General features: G+C 60.2%; 2 protein-coding genes across 2 annotated transcripts in view; one reads left to right on the plus strand and one right to left on the minus strand.

Annotated features, from left to right (window-relative positions):
• Positions 1-284: 284 nt before the first annotated feature.
• LOC104916855 (COUP transcription factor 2-like) lies at positions 285-10,366 on the plus strand. Its single transcript, XM_085209692.1, is given in 5 exon segments — positions 285-441; positions 444-683; positions 7,325-7,359; positions 7,362-7,851; positions 10,101-10,366. Coding segments are annotated over 5 exon segments (1,095 nt in total). The 5' UTR covers positions 285-377.
• Positions 10,367-17,564: 7,198 nt separating this feature from the next.
• The window catches only part of LOC146542743 (uncharacterized), a 6,463-nt gene continuing 4,829 nt past the window's right edge, over positions 17,565-19,198 (minus strand). The window contains exon 3 of the mRNA XM_085209557.1: positions 17,565-18,023. The gene's annotated coding sequence lies outside the window, so the exon portion shown is untranslated. The remainder of the gene's footprint in view (positions 18,024-19,198) is intronic.

The following is a 19,198-nucleotide window of genomic DNA, read 5'->3' on the forward strand; positions in this document are numbered from 1 at the left end:
CATTCCCATCCCCTATCTTCCCTCTCCCATTTCCCTCTTTCCACCCGGCTCTCCCCGTTCCCCAATTCCAGGTGCCCCCCACTCCCATCCCGGTGCCCCCCATCGCTCCTCTCCCCCACCCCACCTCCAGCTCCCCCCTCTCCCACCCCAAACCTCCCCCCTTTCCATCCCGGTTCTTCCCATTCCTTATTCCCGGAGCTCCCTTTTCCCACATCCCCCATTTCCTCTCTCCCCCACCCCAAATCTCCCCTTCCTCCATCCTAAACCTTTTTCCCTCCGCCCCCCGACTCTCCCCTACCATCACCCCCCTTATTGCCCCTCTCCTCCATCCTCACTCCACTCCTTTCTCCCCACTCCCCCCCCCTCCATTCCCCGCTATGGCTCTGACCGCCGCTCCGTGGCCGGATCCCACTCAGCCCCCCCCGGACGTTCCAAAAACGTCGGACAAAGGGACTCCGGGGGGGGAGGCGGGGAATGCGTGGTGTGCGGGGACCGGGCGAGCGGGCGGCACTACGGGCAGCGAACGTGCGAGGGCTGCAAGAGCTTCTTCAAGCGTTCCGTGCGTCGCAACCTGCGGTACAGCTGCAGGGGGGGCCGCGATTGCCCCGTGGATCAGCCCCACCGCAACCAGTGCCAGTACTGCCGGCTGCGCAAGTGTCTGCGGGTGGGGATGCGCCGGGAAGGTGCGGGGGGGGGGGGAATGGGGAAGGGTGTGAGATGGGGGGTCGTGGGGGGGCAAGGGGGGCAAGGGGAAGGTGAGGGGGTAAGGGAAGGTATGGGGAAGGGGTGTGGGATGAGGGAGTAAGGGGGGGTAAGGGGGGTATGGGGTAGGTGAGGGGGCGTGGGGGGGTATGGGAAAGGGGTGTGGGATGGGGGGGTATAGGGGGGTAAGGGGGGTACGGGGAAGGTGAGGGGGCATGGGGGGGTAAGGGGGGTATGGGGTAGGTGAGGGGTTGGGGGCCTGGGGGGTATGGAGAAGGTGTGTGGGATGGGGGGACAAGGGGGGGTAAGGGGGGTATGGGGAAGGTGAGGAGTGGGGGAGCCTGGGGGGACAGGGGGGGGTATGGGGAAGGGGTGTGGGATGAGGGGGTAAGGGGGGGTAAGGGGGATATGGGGAAGGTGAGGGGTGGGGGGGCCTGAGGGGATAAGGGGGGTATGGGGAAGGGGTGTGGGATGGGGGGTCGTGGGGCATAGGGAAGGTGAGGGGGTAAGGGAAGCTATGGGGAAGGAGTGTGGGATGAGGGAGTAAGGGGGGGTAAGGGGGGTATGGGGAAGGTGAGGAGTGGGGGGGCGTGGAGGGTAAGGAGGGGTATGGGGAAGGGGTGTGGGATGGGGGGGTATAGGGGGGTAAGGGGGGTATGGGGAAAGTGAGGGGGCATGGGGGGTAAGGGGGGTATGGGGTAGGTGAGGGGTTGGGGGCCTGGGGGGTATGGGGAAAGAGTGTGGGATGGGGGGACAAGGGGGGGTAAGGGGGGTATGGGAAGGTGAGGAGTGGGGGAGCCTGGGGGGATAGGGGGGGGTATGGGGAAGGGGTGTGGGATGGGGGGTCGTGGGGCATAGGGAAGGTGAGGGGGTAAGGGAAGCTATGGGGAAGGAGTGTGGGATGAGGGAGTAAGGGGGGGTAAGGGGGGTATGGGGAAGGTGAGGAGTGGGGGGGCGTGAGGGGTAAGGAGGGGTATGGGGAAGGGGTGTGGGATGGGGGGGTATAGGGGGGTAAGGGGGGTATGGGGAAGGTGAGGGGGCATGGGGGGTAAGGGGGTATGGGGTAGGTGAGGGGTTGGGAGCCTGGGGAGTATGGGGAAAGAGTGTGGGATGGGGGGACAAGGGGGGGTAAGGGGGGTATGGGGAAGGTGAGGAGTGGGGGAGCCTGGGGGGATAAGAGAGGGTATGGGGAAGGGGTGTGGGATGGGGGGTCGTGGGGGGCAAGGGGGGTATGGGGAAGGTGAGGGGTAGGGGGACCTGGGGGGATAAGGGGGGGTATGGGGAAGGGGTGTGGGATGGGGGGTCGTGGGGGGCAAGGGGGGTATGGGGAAGGTGAGGGGGTAAGGGAAGCTATGGGGAAGGGGTGTGGGATGAGGGAGTAAGGGGGGGTAAGGGGGTATGGGGAAGGTGAAGGGGCGTGGGGGGGTATGGGAAAGGGGTGTGGGATGGGGGGGTGTAGGGGGGTAAGGGGGATATGGGGAAGGTGAGGGGGCATGGGGGGATAAGGGGGGTATGGGGAAGGGGTGTGGGATGGGGGGTCGTGGGGGGCAAGGGGGTATGGGGAAGGTGAGGGGGTAAAGGAAGCTATGGGGAAGGGGTGTGGGATGAGGGAGTAAGGGGGGGGTAAGGGGGTATGGGGAAGGTGAGGGGTTGGGGGCCTGGGGGGATAAGGGGGGGTATGGGGAAGGGGTGTGGGATGGAGGGTCGTGGGGGGCAAGTGGGGTATGGGGAAGGTGAGGGGGCATGGGGGGGTAAGGGGGGTATGGGGAAGGGGTGTGGGATGGTGGGTCGTGGGAGGCAAGGGGGGTATGGGGAAGGTGAGGGGGCGTGGGGGGGTATGGGAAAGGGGCGTGGGATGGGGGGGTGTAGGGGGGTAAGGGGGATACGGGGAAGGTGAGGGGGCATGGGGGGGTAAGGGGGGTATGGGGAAGGTGAGGGGTTGGGGGCCTGGGGGGTATGGAGAAGGTGTGTGGGATGGGGGGACAAGGGGGGGTAAGGGGGGTATGGGGAAGGTGAGGAGTGGGGGAGCCTGGGGGGATGGGGGGGGTATGGGGAAGGGGTGTGGGATGAGGGGGTAAGGGGGGGTAAGGGGGATATGGGGAAGGTGAGGAGTGGGGGGGCGTGAGGGGTAAGGAGGGGTATGGGGAAGGGGTGTGGGATGGGGGGGTATAGGGGGATAAGGGGGGGTATGGGGAAGGTGAGGGAGCATGGGGGGGTAAGGGGGGTATGGGGTAGGTGAGGGGTTGGGGGCCTGGGGGGATAAGGGGGGGTATGGGGAAGGGGTGTGGGATGGGGGGTCGTGGGGGGCAAGGGGGGTATGGGGAAGGTGAGGGGTAGGGGGACCTGGGGGGATAAGGGGGGGTATGGGGAAGGGGTGTGGGATGGGGGGTCGTGGGGGGCAAGGGGGGTATGGGGAAGGTGAGGGGGTAAGGGAAGCTATGGGGAAGGGGTGTGGGATGAGGGAGTAAGGGGGGGTAAGGGGGTATGGGGAAGGTGAGGGGTTGGGGGCCTGGGGGGATAAGGGGGGGTATGGGGAAGGGGTGTGGGATGGAGGGTCGTGGGGGGGAAGTGGGGTATGGGGAAGGTGAGGGGGCATGGGGGGGTAAGGGGGGTATGGGGAAGGTGAAGGGGTGTGGAGGGGGGTATGGGAAAGGGGCGTGGGATGGGAGGATATAGGGGGGCAAGGGGGGTACGGGGAAGGTGAGGGGGCATGGGGGGGGTAAGGGGGGTATGGGGAAGGTGAGGGGGCGTGGGGGAGGTATGGGAAAGGGGTGTGGGATGGGAGGATATAGGGGGGCAAGGGGGGTACGGGGAAGGTGAGGGGGCATGGGGGGGTAAGGGGGGTATGGGGAAGGTGAGGGGTTGGGGGCCTGGGGGATATGGGGAAAGAGTGTGGGATGGGGGGACAAGGGGGGGTAAGGGGGGTATGGGGAAGGTGAGGGGGCGTGGGGGGTAAGGGGGGTTATGGGAAAGTGCGGGGTGGGGGGGTCGTGGGCGGATGAGGAGGGTATGCGGAAGGTGAGGGGTGGGGGGGGCATGGAGGGATAAGGGGGCTATAGGGAAAGTGAGGGGTAGGAAGGGTCGTGGGGGGTAAGGAGGTATGGGGAAGGTGTGTGGGATGGGGGGGTTGTGGGGGTAAAGAGCGAGATATGGGAAAGATGTGGGGTGTTAAGGGGGTATGGGGAAGGGGTGTGGGATAAGGGGTCGTGGGGGGGTAAGGGGGGCATGGGAAAGGTGTGGGGTGGGGGGGTACTGGGGGGTTAAGGTGGAGTATGGGGGAATGAGGGGCACAAGGGTGGGATGTGGGGTAATGGGGTAAGGGGGGGCAAAGGGAGGGTGGGGTATGGGGTGATTGGGGGCATGAGGACGGTGGGACTGGGGGAAATGGGGGAAATGGGGGAAATGGGGGAATATGCAGGGAAGATGGGGAGGTAAAGGGGGAGATGTGGGAAAATGGGGGGAGGGAGGGGAAGGAAAAAGGGGGAAGTGATGGGAAGTGAAAGGGGGGAGGGGGAAGAAAAGGGGAAAAAGCAAAGGGAAGAGAATCCCTCGTTCCGTTTCCCCCCTCCCTTCGCTCCCCAATCCCCGACCCCATCGCTGTAGGGGCAATATCCCCAAATGGGGCAGAATCCCAATCCCAAACCCGCCCCCAATCCCCCCCCTTCCAACTCTGAGTTCTGTGGGGTCGATGTGGGGCAGAGAGGGGACGTGGGCGCAGGAAAGCAGGAAGGATTGGGAACACAACCCTAAAAGAGGAGGAATTTGGATGGGGGGGTTAATGGGGGAAATGGGGGAAACGGGGAAAGTGGAAGAAATAGGGGAACTGGGGGAAAATGGGGGAATGGAGAGAAATAGGGGAAATTGGGGGAAGTGGCAGAAATTGGGGTGTGGGGGGGAATGGGGGAATTGGGGGGAAGTGGGAGAAATTGTGGGATGGGAGAAGTGTGTGAATATGGGGGAAACGGGGAAATGGGGGAACTGGGGGTCAGTGGGCTGGGACTCCATGGGGTTTGGGCTCTTTCTTTAGGATTTGGGATCATTGGGATTTGAACTCTTTCTTTGGGTTTTGGGGTGACTGAGGTTGGGGCTCTTTCTTTGGGGATTTGGGATTTTTGGACTCTTTAGGATTTGGGGTCATTGGGGTTTGAGCTCCCTGTTTGTATTTGAGGTTGTTGGGATTTGGGCTTTTTCGTTGGGGTCGTTAGGTTTGGGCTCTTTGGGGTTGTTGGGTTTGGAGTCATTGGGGTTTAGGCACTTTCTTTAGGATTTGGGGTCACTGGAGTTTGAACTCTTTGGAGAGTCTCTTTGGGGTCACTGGGGTTTGGAGTCTTTGGGGTTTGGACTCTGGGGTTTGGAGTCATTGGGTTTGGGGTCATTGGTGTTTAGGTACTTTTTTAGGATTTGGGATCATTGGGGTTTGAGCTGTTTCTTTGGAGTTCAGGGCCATTGGGGTTTAGGCTCTTTCTTTGGGGTCCAGTTTTGGGGTCCAGTTTTGGGGTCGTTGAGGTTTAGGGTTGTTGGGGTTGGGACACTTTCTTTGGGACTTGGGGTTGTTGGGATTTGGCTTCTTTCTTTGGGGTTTGGGCATTTTGGGGGGGGGTTGGATTCCTTGGGGTTTGCGATTGGCATCATTGGGGTTCTGACTCCTCCTTTGGGGTTTGAACTCTTTCTTTGGGGTTTGGGGTTGTTGGAGTTTGTCTTTGGGCTTTATAGGGCTTGGGCTCTTTGGGGTTTGGGGTCATTGGGATTTGGGCTCTTTCTTTGGGGTTTGGGGTTTTTTTTTAGGGCTTCAGGTCACTGAGGTTTTGGCTCTTTCTTTGGGGTTTGGATTTGGGCTCATTGGGGTCTTTGTCCCCACATGGTGCCGCCGGCACTGGGATGGATGGGGCCATGCAGTGTTGGGCACTTATTCCATATGGGATTTTTGTCTTTGTTTTTTCAGGGTCAGGGCACCCATCCCCCTTTGTGCCACTGCAGCAGCTTGATCCCTAAAAGAGCTCAAACCCGACCCCAATTCTTTATTTCCCCAACCCCCCCATCAAAAAACGGACTGCAAAGAGGATTTGGGATTTTTGGTGCTGCAGTGTGGATATGGGGTGATGCCAAAAGGCTTAGGGTTCGCTGGTGCTGCAGTGGGGATTTGGGGTGATGCAAAAGGGATTCGGGGTTGTTATTGATGCAATGGGGATTTGGGGTGATGCAGACGGGATTTGGGATTTTTGGTGCCACAGTGGGAACTGGGGTGCTGGCAGGTCTGCAGTGGGGCAGGTGGAGGTGAACGTAAGGGTTGTCCCAAATGCTGGATGGCATCGGGGCTGCCAGGAGCTGTTAGGATAAACCTGGGGATGAACTTACTGCCCTCCTGACCCCACAGTGCGGGGTGGTGGGGGGCGACAAGGAGGTGCGGTGACCCCCATTGGGGTTTGAATCCCAAAAACCTCAGAGGGTGGAGGGATGCTCCTGTGCACCCCCCCCCCCACTGACTGCTGTCACTTTGGGGGCACTCCCCCCCATCTGCTGTCACCTCGGGGACCCCATCAGCACAGCATCCTTACAAGAAGGGGGGACGATCCCAAATGCTGTGTGGGGTTTTTTGGCACCCCCGGGGCTCCCTGCGTGCGCTGTGCCCCCCTGCAGCCCCGTCCCATCGCTGCACCCCATTCCCCTCCTGCACCCCATTTCCCACCAGCACACTCCATTTTTTTTCAGAACCCCCCATTCCCATCGCTGCATCCTATTGCCATCAATGCACCCCATTCTTTTCCACACTCCAAATGATCGCTGCATCCCATCGCTGCATCCCATTCCCATTGTTCTGCCCCATTCCCATTGCTGCACCCCATTCCCATCTTTTCACCCCATTCCCATTGTCCCACCTTATTCCCCTTCCTCCACCCCATTTCCATTGCTCTACTCCATTCCCATCACCGCCCCACATCCCAGCCCATTGGAGCACCCCATTCCTCTCTCTTCACCCCATTCCCATTGCTCCACCCCATTCCTCCCTCTTCATCCCATTCCCATTGTTCCACCTCATCCCATTGGAGCACCCCATTCCCATTGGAGCACCCCATTCCTCCCTTTTCACCCCATTCCCATTGCTCCACCCCATTCCTCCCTTTTCACCCCATTCCCATTGCTCCACCCCATCCCATTGGAGCACCCCAGTCCTCCCTTTTCACCCCAACCCATTGGAGCACCCCATTCCCATTGGAGCACCCCATTCCCATTGCTCCACCTCATGCCATTGGAGCACCCCATTCCCACTGGAGCACACCATTCCTCCCTTTTCACCCCAGTCCTCCCTTTTCACCCCAACCCATTGGAGCACCCCATTCCTCTCTCTTCATCACATTCCCATTGGAGCACCCCATTCCCATTGGAGCACCCCATTCCCATTGCTCCACCCCATTCCATTGCTCCACCCCAGTCCTCCCTTTTCACCTCAGTCCTCCCTTTTCACCCCAGTCCTCCCCTTTCACCCCATCCCATTGGTGCACCCCATTCCCATTGCTCACCCCCACACCTCACCCCATTTCCCATTACCTCACCCCCCACTTTCCCCCACCACGAGGGTCTCAGCCCCCCCTCCCCCCCAGCATTGACCCCTCTCCCCCCACAGCGGTGCAGCGGGGCCGCACGGCTCCCACTCCGAGCAGCACGGTTCTGTACCCCCGACCCCGGGGGACCCATCCGGCGCTCCCGGCTCCCTGAGCACCTTCATCTCCCTGCTGCTGCGAGCCGAGCCTTACCCCCCGACCCGCTGCAGCACCCAGTGCCTGCAGCCCGGCGGGGTGCCGGGCATCGACAGCGTCTGCGAGCTGGCCGCCCGCCTCCTGTTCAGCGCCATCGAATGGGCCAAAGGCATCCCGTTCTTCCCGGATTTGCAGCTCTCGGACCAGGTCGCCTTGCTGCGCGTGGGTTGGAGCGAGCTCTTCGTGCTGAACGCGGCTCAGTGCTCCATGCCGCTCCACGCCGCGCCGCTGCTGGCCGCCGCCGGGCTGCACGCTGCGCCCATGGCCGCGGAGCGCGTCGTCGCCTTCATGGATCACATCCGAGTCCTGCAGGAGCAGGTGGAGAGGCTGAAGGCGCTGCACGTGGATGCGGCCGAATACGCCTGCCTGAAGGCCGTCGCGCTCTTCTCGCCCGGTGAGGGTCGGGGGTGGGGGGTGGGGATGGGAGCGCTGGGAACGAATGGGAGGGGAGCGAATGAATGGGCTGGGAGAGAGAGGGTGGGGTGAAATGGATGGGGTGGGGTTCGATGGGGTTGGGGCAATGGAGCTGGGAAGGAATGGGTGGGAAGTGAATGGAATGGGTGGGAAGTGAATGGAATGGGTGGGGAATGAAGGAAGGAATGGGTGGGGAGAAATGGGTGGGGTGGGGTTCAATGGGGTGGGGTTCAATGGGGCTGGGAAGGAATGGGTGGGAAGTGAATGGAATGGGTGGGGAATGAAGGAAGGAATGGGTGGGGAGAAAGAGGGTGGGGAAAAATGGGTGGGGTGGGGTTCAATGGGGTTGGGGCAATGGAGCTGGGGAGGAATGGGTGGGGAGTGAAGGAAGGAATGGGTGGGGAGAAATGGGTGGGGTGGGGTTCAATGTGGTTGGGGCAATGGGGCTGGGGAGGAATGGGCGGGGAGGAAGGAATGGGTGAGGAGTGAAGGAATGGGGTGGGAGCAAGAGGGTGGGGTGAAATGGAAAGGGTGGGGCTTGATAGGTGGGGGTTCAATGGGGTTGGGGCTAAAGGGAATGAGAGTAGTGGGGCTTGGAATGAATGGGTGGGGATGAAAAAAGGAATGGGTGGGGAATGAGTGAATGGGCTGGGAGAGAGAAGGAGGGGTGAAATGGAAAGGGTGGGCTTGATAGGGTGGGGGTTCAATGGGGTTGGGGCTAAGGGGAGTGGGAGTAATGAAGCTGGGAAGGAATGGGTGGGGAGTGAAGGAATGGGCTGGGAGAGAGGGGGAGGGGCTACATGGAGGAGGTGGGGCTTAATAAAGTGAGGTTTCAATGGGGTTGGGGCTAAGGGGAGTGGGAGTAATGAGACTGGGAATGAATGGGTCAGGGCTGACTGAAGGGATGAGTGGGGAATGAATGGAATGGGTGGGGAGCGAATGAATGGGCTGGGAGAGGGGGGGTGAAATGGAATGGGTGGGACTTAATAGGGTGGGGTTCAATGGGGTGGAGCTATGGGGAGTGGGAGTAACGGAGCTGGGAAGAATTGGGTGGGGAATGAATGAATGGGAGGGGAACGAATGAATGGGCTGGGAGAGAGAGGATGGGGTGAAATGGATGGGGTGGGGTTCGATGGGGTTGGGGCAATGGAGCTGGGAAGGAATGGGTGGGGAATGAAGGAATGGGCGGGGAGTGAAGGAATGGGGGGGGGAGTGAATGGAATGTGGGGGGAGAGAGAGGGTGGGGTGAAATGGAAAGGGTGGGGTTCGATGGGGTGGAGCTAAGGGGGGTTGGGGTAATGGAGCTGGGAAGGAATGGGTGGGGAGTGAAGGAATGGGCTGGGAGAGAGAGGGTGGGGTGAAATGGAAAGGGGGGGGCTTGATAGAGTGGGGGTTCAATGGGGTTGGGGCTAAAGGGAGTGGGAGTAATGGGAATGAATGGGTGGGGAATGAGAGGAGAAATGGGTTGGAATGAATGAATGGGCTGTGAGAAAGTGGGCGGGGCTAAATGGAGTGGGTGGGGCTTAATAGGGTGGGGATTAATGGGGTGGATGGGGATTAATGGGGCGGGCTCAGTGGAGTGGGTGGGACTCAGTGGGGTGGGGATTAATGGGGTTGGGGGATTAATGAGGTGGGATTCAACAGGTGGGGATTAATGGGGGTGGATGGGGCTGAATGGGGTGGGGATTAATGGGGAGGGGCTCAATGGAGTGGGGGGATTAATGAGGTGGAACTCAATGGGGTGGGGATTAATGGGGGGGTGGGACTCAGTGGGATGGGGCTCAATGGGATAGGGGGCTCAGTGGGGTGGGTGGGGAATAATGGGGTGGGGCTCAATTGAGTGGGTGGGACTCAATGGAGTGGGGGGATTAATGGGGTAGGTGGGGAATAATGGGGAGGGGCTCAATGGGGCGGGGATTAATGAGGTGGGACTCAATGGGGGGGGGCTGAATGGGGTGGATGGGAATTAATGGGGTGGGACTCAATGGGGTCGGGCTAACAGATGCTGTACCCGTGTCCTCTCCCCCCCGCCCCCCATCCTTCCCTCCCCAGCGGCTGCAAAGCTCCGAGCCTCAGTTTCCCCCCAGCACAGCAGAAGGAAATCCCCATTTCCCATCGCTTCCCCCCCCACCCCACACACCCCAAACCCGGCACGGCAATGGGGCAAAGGGAGGGGGGCGAGGAAGAGGGGGGGGGGGGATGCGGAATCCTAAGAACGCGACCCCGCAGACGCCTCGGGGCTGTCGGAACCGGGCCAGGTGGAAGCCGTGCAGGAGCGATCGCAGCGCGCCTTGGAGGAATACGAGCTCGGCCGGCAGCCCGGGCGCTTCGGGCGGCTTTTGCTGCGTCTGCCGGCCCTGCGCCGCGTCTCCTCCGCCGTCATCGAGCAGCTCTTCTTCGTCCGCCTGGTGGGCAAAACCCCCATCGAGACCCTCATCCGAGACATGCTGCTCTCCGGGGCGGCTTTCTGCTGGCCCTACGGCCCAATGCAGTGATGGGGGGATTGGGGAAGGGAGAGGGGGGGGGTGCGGAGTTGTGGCCTTCAGGGATTTGGGGCTGGGATTTGGGGAGGGGGAGGGGGGTTGGGGGAGATCTAATGGCCCTGCGGGGACGGGCAGAAGGACAGGTGTGGATTATTTCTAAAAGCCAAATAAATCCTTTATCGTGTCCTCACGGCTCTCCCTCTGCACGTGTGCTGTTATTAACGGCCCCATCTCCCATCCCAGTGCAGCCCCATCCTTCCCAGTGCAGCCCCTTTCTAATCCCAGTATGACCCCACTATCATCCCAGTGCAGCCTCATCCTCCAAAGCAGCTCTCTTCTGATCCCAGTATGCCCCCAGTATCATCCATTGCAGCCTCCAGTGTGGTCCCAGAATAACACCCTTCTGATCCCAGTATGCCCCCAGTATCATCCCATTGCAGCCTCCAGTGTGGTCCCAGTATAACACCCTTCTGATCCCAGTATGCCCCCAGTATCATCCCATTGCAGCTTCCAGTACAGCCCAAGCACAGCTCCGTCCTCCCCAGTACGGCCCCATCCTCTCCAGAACAGCTCTCTCCTGTTCCCAGTATGCCTCCAGTATGAACCCACTGCAGCCTCCAGTGTGGTCCCACTACAGCCCCATCCTCCCCAGTACAGCCCCTTTCTAATCCCAGTATGCCCCCAGTATGAACCCATTGCAAACTCCAGTGTGGTCCCAGTACAGCCCAATCCTTCCCAGTACAGCCCCATCCTTTCCAGTACAGCCCTCTTCTGATCCCAGTATGCCCCCAGTATCATCCCACTGACCACCACTGTACTCCAATCAGATCCCAGATCCAGTCAGGTTGGTCCTGATGCAGCCCCAGTATGCCCCAGTATACCCCAGTACACCTTCTAGTCTGACCACAGCGTATCCCAACCCCATCCCAGTACCTCCCTAGTTGGTCCCAGTACAGCCCCAGTCTGACCACAGCTTGTCCCCCAGTTTGATCCCAGTATGTCTCCCACTCTGAACCCAGTTCTTTCCCCATCTCATCCCAATACACCCCCATCTCATCCCAGTAGGTCCCCCATTTCATCCCAGTATACCCCCAGCACAATCCCAGTATCCCCCAGTTGGACTGCAGTATGTCCCCCACTTCTATCCCAGTGCTTCCCCAGTCTCATCCCAGTATACTCCAGTCCAACCCCAGTCTGCCCTCCAGTCTGACCCTATCATCATCCCATTGTTTCACCCCACTGCAGCCCCACTCTGCTCCCAGTCTCATCCCAGTATACCCCCAGTCTAACGCCTGTGTTTCCTGCATCCCATCCCAGTTTACTGCCAGCCTGATCCCAGTATGTCCCATCTCATCCCAGTATACTCCCAGCACAACCCCAGTATGTCCCCAGTTTGATAGCAGTGTGTCTCCCACTTTGATCCCAGTCGTTCCCCGATCTCATCCCACTACACCCCAGGCCAATCCCAGTATATTCTCCGATCTGGCCCCAGTGTTTTCCCCATCTCATCCCAGTCTGATCCCAGTATGTCCTCCATCTCATCCCAGTATACCCCCAGCACAATCCCAGTATGCTCCCAGTTTGACCACAGTACATCTCCCACTCTGATCTCACTGTTCCTCCAGTCTCATCCCAGTATACTCCAGACCAATCCCAGTCAGTCCCCCATTCTGACCCCAGCATTTCCCCGTCTCATCCCAGTATACCCTCCAGCACATTCCCAGTATGTCCCCATTTGACCACATTATGTCCCCCACTTTCATCCCAGCCTGTCCCCCATCTCATCCCAGTATCCCCCAGTCTGTCCCGCAGTCTGACCCTGGTGTTTCCCCGCTCCCATCCCAGCTGCGTTGGAGCTGCCGATGTTTTATTACGGACGTTTCAAAACCCATTAGAGAAAAGTCAAAAATGGCCTTTTCAAAGCAAAGGCCGCGGGCCGCCTCGCTGTGACCCCCCCATCAATATCGGCCAGTGGGGGATATTTTAAACCAACCCCACACGGGCTGAGTGATGCACGGAGCGCTCGTGGGGCTGCACCCGAGGATGGGCTGGGAAAGGCCCTGGGGAGAGTTACTGCCTTCTGCATCGGCCCCACTGCAGCTCAGGGGCTTTGCTGCAGCTCTGTGTGCACCTGCTGCAGCCCTGCTGCACAGAATGCTGTCCTGGGTCATTGCTGCAGCCCTGTGCATGCACCTGCTGCAGCCCTGCTGCACAGAACGTTGTCCTGGGTCATTGCTGCAGCCCTGTGCATGCACCTGCTGCAGCCCTGCTGCACAGAACGTTGTCCTGGGTCATTGCTGCAGCCCTATGCATGCACCTGCTGCAGCTCTGGTGCACAGAACGCTGTCCGGGTCGTTGCTGCAGCCCTGTGCATGCACCTGCTGCAGGCCTGCTGCACAGAATGCTGTCCTGAGTCATTGCTGCAGCCCTGTGCATGCACCTGCTGCAGCCCTGCTGCACAGAACGTTGTCCTGGGTCATTGCTGCAGCCCTGTGCATGCACCTGCTGCAGCCCTGCTGCACAGAACGTTGTCCTGGGTCATTGCTGCAGCCCTATGCATGCACCTGCTGCAGCTCTGGTGCACAGAACGCTGTCCGGGTCGTTGCTGCAGCCCTGTGCATGCACCTGCTGCAGTCCTGCTGCACAGAACGCTGTCCTGAGTCATTGCTGCAGCCCTGTGCATGCACCTGCTGCAGCCCTGCTGCACAGAACGCTGTCCTGGGTCATTGCTGCAGCCCTATGCATGCACCTGCTGCAGCTCTGGTGCACAGAACGCTGTCCGGGTCGTTGCTGCAGCCCTGTGCATGCACCTGCTGCAGCCCTGCTGCACAGAACGCTGTCCTGAGTCATTGCTGCAGCCCTGTGCATGCACCTGCTGCAGCCCCGCTGCACAGAACGCTGTCCTGGGTCATTGCTGCAGCCCTGTGCATGCACCTGCTGCAGGCCTGCTGCACAGAACGCTGTCCTGAGTCATTGCTGCAGCCCTGTGCAACCACTGCACTGCTGGTGCATCTAACATTGTCCTGGGTTGCTGCTGCAGCCCTGTGCATGCACCCACTGCAGTGCTGGTGCACTGAGTGTTGTCCTGGGTCCTCGCTGCATTCCTATATGCACCGTCTGCATTGTTTGTGTGCTGAATGCTGCCCTCGGTCCTTGCTGCAGCCCTAGGAATCCACCTGTTGCAGCCCTGCTGCACCAAATGCTGCCCCGGGTCCTCGCTGCATCCGCATTCATGCACCCATTGCAACCCTGCTGCACTGACTGCTGTGCTCAGCCCCTGCTGTTCCCCTGTGCAGGCACAAAGTGTCACCCTGCACCACATGCCAACCCTGGTGCAGCCAGCACCGCCCTTGGTCCCGGTGTGTCCACGCGCACACATCTAACGCCAGCCCTGCTGCATTCTGTGCTGCTTCTGCTGCATCCAGCATCACTCCTGCTGCAGCCAGTGCTACCCCCATGCCTGGATCAAGCATTCAGTTGCACCCTGGGCACGACGCACCCTCAGCCACTCCACAACCATCCTGCAGCGATGCTCCTTGCCCAAACGCATGCATGCAGGCCCATCTGCATCTGCACGCACGCATTTGTGCGCATCCACTCACGCCCATGCCTGCGCACACACACCCATGCACGTGCGTGCACGCGCACACACGCATACAGGTGCGCACGCATTTTCACGTGTGTGTGCACGTGGTGCAGCTCAGCAGCAGCAGGTCGATCATTGGAGGTAAGTTTGCAACCCCCAGCCCCTGACTGGGAGGGTATTTGGGGAGGGGGATGGGGGGGACGGGGGGGAGCTCCCTGGCTCCTGGCTGTATCCCCACCCCCAGAGGAGCTTTGGAGGTTCATCTGGGAGCTGAGCACAGAGCCACGCTGCCCTCTGGAGCTGCTCTTCTGGCAGTGGGAAACTGAGGCAGCACTGGGATGGGTCACCTATGTGTCCCCCTCCCACAGCCCCCCTCCCCCCCCCCTCCCCTCAGCTCTCAGCTCCTGTGCAGAACTCATCAAGGTCGCCGCAGTGATGGAGCTAATTTACAGCGCTGACATTAAGGCAGCAGATGGGCTGGCAGGCGGGCGCTGGGGATTTACAAGCTGGGTGCTCCAAGGGGCCAGCACCCACCCAGGAGTTCCTGCTGTGAGGTGCAGCCGTTCCCCAGTGCTGCTGTCCTGGGGGGGGGCTGTGAGCTCTGCCCCCAGCCCTGCCCCAGCTCCCTCCCCTCCTGGCTCTCTCTGTGCTCTTGAAACCATCCCGGTCCCCACGTCTCCCTGCGACCCTTTAACCTGCTCCCCATCCTCAGTGCCACGGCTGCAGCGCGGCAGCCCCAGTTCTGTCTCCCCCCAGCCCCTTCCTCGTCTCATCACACCCCCTTTTTTATCCCTGTGCCCATCCTCACCCCTTTCCCATTTATATTCCTATTCTTGTCCCCACCCCTATACCAAGCCAACCCAATCCTAACCCCATCCCCAAACCAACCCCATCCCCATCCCCATCCCCATCCCATCTCCATTCTAATCCCAGTACCATCCCCATCCCAACCCATCCCTGTCCCATCCCATATCATATCATGCCATTCCATCCCATATCATATCATCCTTATCCCCATCTCATCCCCTTCCATTCCCATTCCCAATCCCAATCCCAATCCCATACTATACCACCCCATCCCCGTCCCCATCCCCATCCCTATTCCCATCCCCATCTCGACCCCCATCCCATCCCGTCCCATCCCATCCCATCCCATCCCATCCCATCCCATCCCATCCCATCCCCATTCCCATCCTAATCCCATCCTAATCCCATCCCATCCCCATTCACATCCTAATCCCATCCCATCCCTGTGCAAGTTCTGATCCCATTTCCAATCCCAATCCCAATCCCATCCCCATTCCCATCCTTATCCCATCCCGTCCCATCCCATCCCATCCCATCCCATCCCCATCCCCATCCCAACACAATCCCCACCCCCATCCACACCCCAATCCCACCCCACCCCAACTCCATCCCGTTTCCCACCCCATCTTATAATTTATGGGGTCACCAACACACCCCCTGAACTCCATCCCATAAACCACTGTGTGTCACCACTCCCTATGGCTGAAGGCTCATCCCGTGGGGGAAACTGAGGCACGTTCCACACCGGGGGGAACTGAGGAGAACCCGAGGGGTCCCCACCTCCTGCAGAGAGCAGTGGGGTGGGCTGGGGGTGGGGTGGTGGTGGAAGGGGGAGGGGTTTGGGATCCTCCTTGGGGCTGTGGGGGACCTACCCTCATATAATACACCAGAGACCCCGCTGGGGAGGTGGGGTTTCCTTGTCAGGGAGCTCCTGTTTTAACCGACGTGACCCCATTTCTGCAGCCAGAGGGGGGCAAGCAGGTGATTCCACCCCCCCCCAGAGCTCGTGGGACCCTAACGAGCTTAATTCCCTGACGAGTCCAAACACCCCCAACCCTGAGCCTGGAGCCACCGCACTGGGACACCCCGTCCCTTTGGGGTCATTTAGAGATGGCCTCTTCCCACCTCCGTGCCTCAGTTTCCCCACACAGAAGAAATGGGGACTGAAATTAAAGCCCCTCCAGTTCTTCCCCAGCCCCATCGTCCCGTTCCTCATTAGCAGGGTGCCTCATTAGGCTCTGTGCCCCATAGGGCATGCTGCTCCCCATGGGATGTCCCAACCACGCTCAGGGGCCGTCCGTCATCTGCAGAGTCTCCGTGCCCAGCGGCCCTTCCCGTAAGTGCTCATTAATTAACACGGAAATTAAATGACTTTGCAGTGATTAAGGGTTATTGTTGCCACGGAGGGATGGGACTTATTGGAAAGGGACTCCGAGGGGACGGAGCCATCGGGGGGGCAGCGGGCAGCCATCCCCTGCATCGCGAGGATGCTGGGACACTGGGGGGAGACACGGGGACATCGGGGGGGGGGGGGAACGGGGACATCGATGGGCTGCTGTGGGAGTGACACTATGGGAGATGGTGGCCTCTGTCCCAATGGATATGGGGTATCCTTGCTGGGGACATGGGGACAGCGGGTGTCTTCAATGGGGGCATGGGGACATTGGAGGTCATTGCATCGCCTGCAGATGGGGTGTGGGGGTCTGGGGGCGCTGGGGGTCCTCGGGGGGATGAGGATTTCATCACCAGGGACATGGAGACATTGGGGTCATCTCTGGGGATATGGGGTCATCGGGTGTCCTTGCTGAGGACATGGGATGGAAGGGGTTCTTGCTAGGGATGTGGGAACATGGGGTATCCTAATGGGGGACATGGGACGTTGGGGTCATCACTGGGGACATGGGAACACTGGGGGTCCTTGTTGGGATGGGATGGGATGGAGGGAGGGAGGGAAGGGTAGAGGGATAGAGGGAGGGAGGGATAGGGGAAGGGAAGGGTGGAGAGATGGAGGGATGGGATGAGATGAGTTGGGATGCGATGGGATGGGATGGGATGGGGTTTGATGGAATGGGATGAGAATGGGATGGGGTGAGATGGGATGGGATGGGATGGGATGGGATGGGATGGGATGGGAGGGGGGGAGAGAGAGAGGGAAGGGTGGAGGGATGGAGGGAGGGAGGGGTGGGGGAAGGGAAGGGTGGAGAGATGGAGGGATGGGATGAGATGAGTTGGGATGCGATGGGATGGGATGGGATGGGGTTTGATGGAATGGGATGAGAATGGGATGGGATGGGATGGGATGGGATGGGATGGGATGGGATGGGATGGGATGGGATGGGGGGGGGGAGAGAGAGAGGGAAGGGTGGAGGGATGGAGGGAGGGAGGGGTGGGGGAAGGGAAGGGTGGAGAGGTGGAGGGATGGGATGGGATGAGTTGGGATGCGATGGGATGGGATGGGATGGGGTTTGATGGAATGGGATGAGAATGGGATGGGTTGGGATGAGATGGGATGGGATTGGAGGGAGGGAGGGGTGGGGGAAGGGAAGGGTGGAGAGGTGGAGGGATGGGATGGGATGAGTTGGGATGCGATGGGATGGGATGGGTTGGGATGGGATGAGAGATGGGATGGGATGAGTTGGTGTTTGATGGAATGGGGTGAGAATGGGATGGGGTGGGATGGAATGGGATGGGATGGGGAGGAGAGAGGGAGGGAAGGGTGGAGGGATGGAGGGATGGAGGGGTGGGGGAAGGGAAGGGTGGAGAGGTGGAGGGATGGGATGGGATGGGATGAGTTGGGATGCGATGGGATGGGATGGGATGGGGGTTTGATGGAATGGGATGAGAATGGGATGGGGTGGGATGGGATGGGATGGGTTGGGATGGGATGAGAGATGGGATGGGATGAGTTGGGGTTTGATGGAATGGGATGGGATGGGGTGGGATGGGATGAGGGGTGGATAGATACATGGGAGGGACGAATGGATGTGTGGGTGGATGGAGGGCTGGGCAGCATGGCATTACATGGAAAGCCAGAACAGTTCAGGCTTGAGGGCACCTGAGCAGAATTCCAAGACCTCATCCAGCTCCGACGCTTCCCACTGGAATTCCGGGTCCCCCAGCTGAAAACCATCAGCCGCAGGGGCTCCTCCAGCCCCACACCTTGGGGTCGGGCTCATCCCAGTGGGACCACAGTGCAGCCATGGGGCTGGGACACACTGTGGGACGACACCCCTGATCCTACAGCTCCGGGTGCGCAGGGATGGCCGGGAAACCGTTCTTAAGGGGGAAAAAAAAAAGAGAGAGACAAAAAGAAGTGCTGTCTCAGGCTGAAGAAACGTCCCCACTCGACACCCATAGCAGCACGGCTCCCGGCCCCCCCCGCCATCAGGGAAAGGTCAGCCCCTGACTAGTTAGTTATCATTAGCTAAGGCCAATTTAATCACAGCCATCGCGTATCAATCACTGCCGACAGGCCGGGCACTTTCTCCCTCCCCACCTCCGGGGCTCAAAGGTTGACAAATCTCCATCCGTGCCCCCCCCCGCCGCCCCGCGCTGCCCCGAGCCCTCGGCCGCCCGGCCCTCCGCCAAAGGACATCGTCCATCAGCGGGAGCTGCCATCCGTCAGCCTGTCAGCCTGAAGATCGGGGTCACGGGGCCGAGGGAGGGGGGACGGCATCGGGATGGGGGGGCCGGGGGGGTCGGAGGGGGTCGGGGTGTGGAGAGAGCTCCTCGTTCGGTGCTGGTGGGGGGGAAACTGAGGCACGGCTGATAGGATCGGATACAGACCCAAACCGGGACCTCGCACACCCGGATTTTCCTTCCATCCCTTCCTCCCCACCTCCACGTTTTGTGTTGGGTTTTTCACCTCCTTTTTTCTTATTATTTTGTGTTTCATTCTTATTTAATTACTTGTTGGGGGGGGGGTGGATAAGAGCAGGCAGGGCTGATGACACCTCATTTATTCCCAAGGATCTCCCACCCCTCACTTCTCCCCAAATCTGCCAAAAGTAGCATTGGGGAGGGGAGGGGAGGGGGGGGGGCACAGATTTTTAAGGGAAAAACCCACTAGAAAATGAAGTTGGAGATTCACACGGTGCAGCTGTGGGGAGGGGGGGGGGGGTTCAGCCCATGGGGCCGAGCGGAGTTGGGGGGAGGGGGGGCACAGAACCCAGTGAGGGGTTGGGGTCGGGGTCCCACTTCTGGGGGTCCCTGGATGGAATTCTGGATGGGTTTTTGGAATGGGGGGTGGGTTTGGTGGTGGTGCCCCCACCTCCGTGCCTCAGTTTCCCCACTGGGTGAAGTTTTCCCTGGGGCCCATCATGGCTACATAGGAAAACACACACAGCCCTGGTGGGGGGGGGGGGGGAAGATGGGACCTCCAAGAGCATCAGGCCCCGCCGCCCCAGCACCAGAAGTTAAAGCCAACGACCCCACTGATTCCCCCTTATTTC

The sequence above is a fragment of the Meleagris gallopavo genome, chromosome 27, assembly GCF_905368555.1.
Source record: "Meleagris gallopavo chromosome 27, MGAL_WU_HG_1.1, whole genome shotgun sequence".
Classification (NCBI taxonomy): domain Eukaryota; kingdom Metazoa; phylum Chordata; class Aves; order Galliformes; family Phasianidae; genus Meleagris; species Meleagris gallopavo.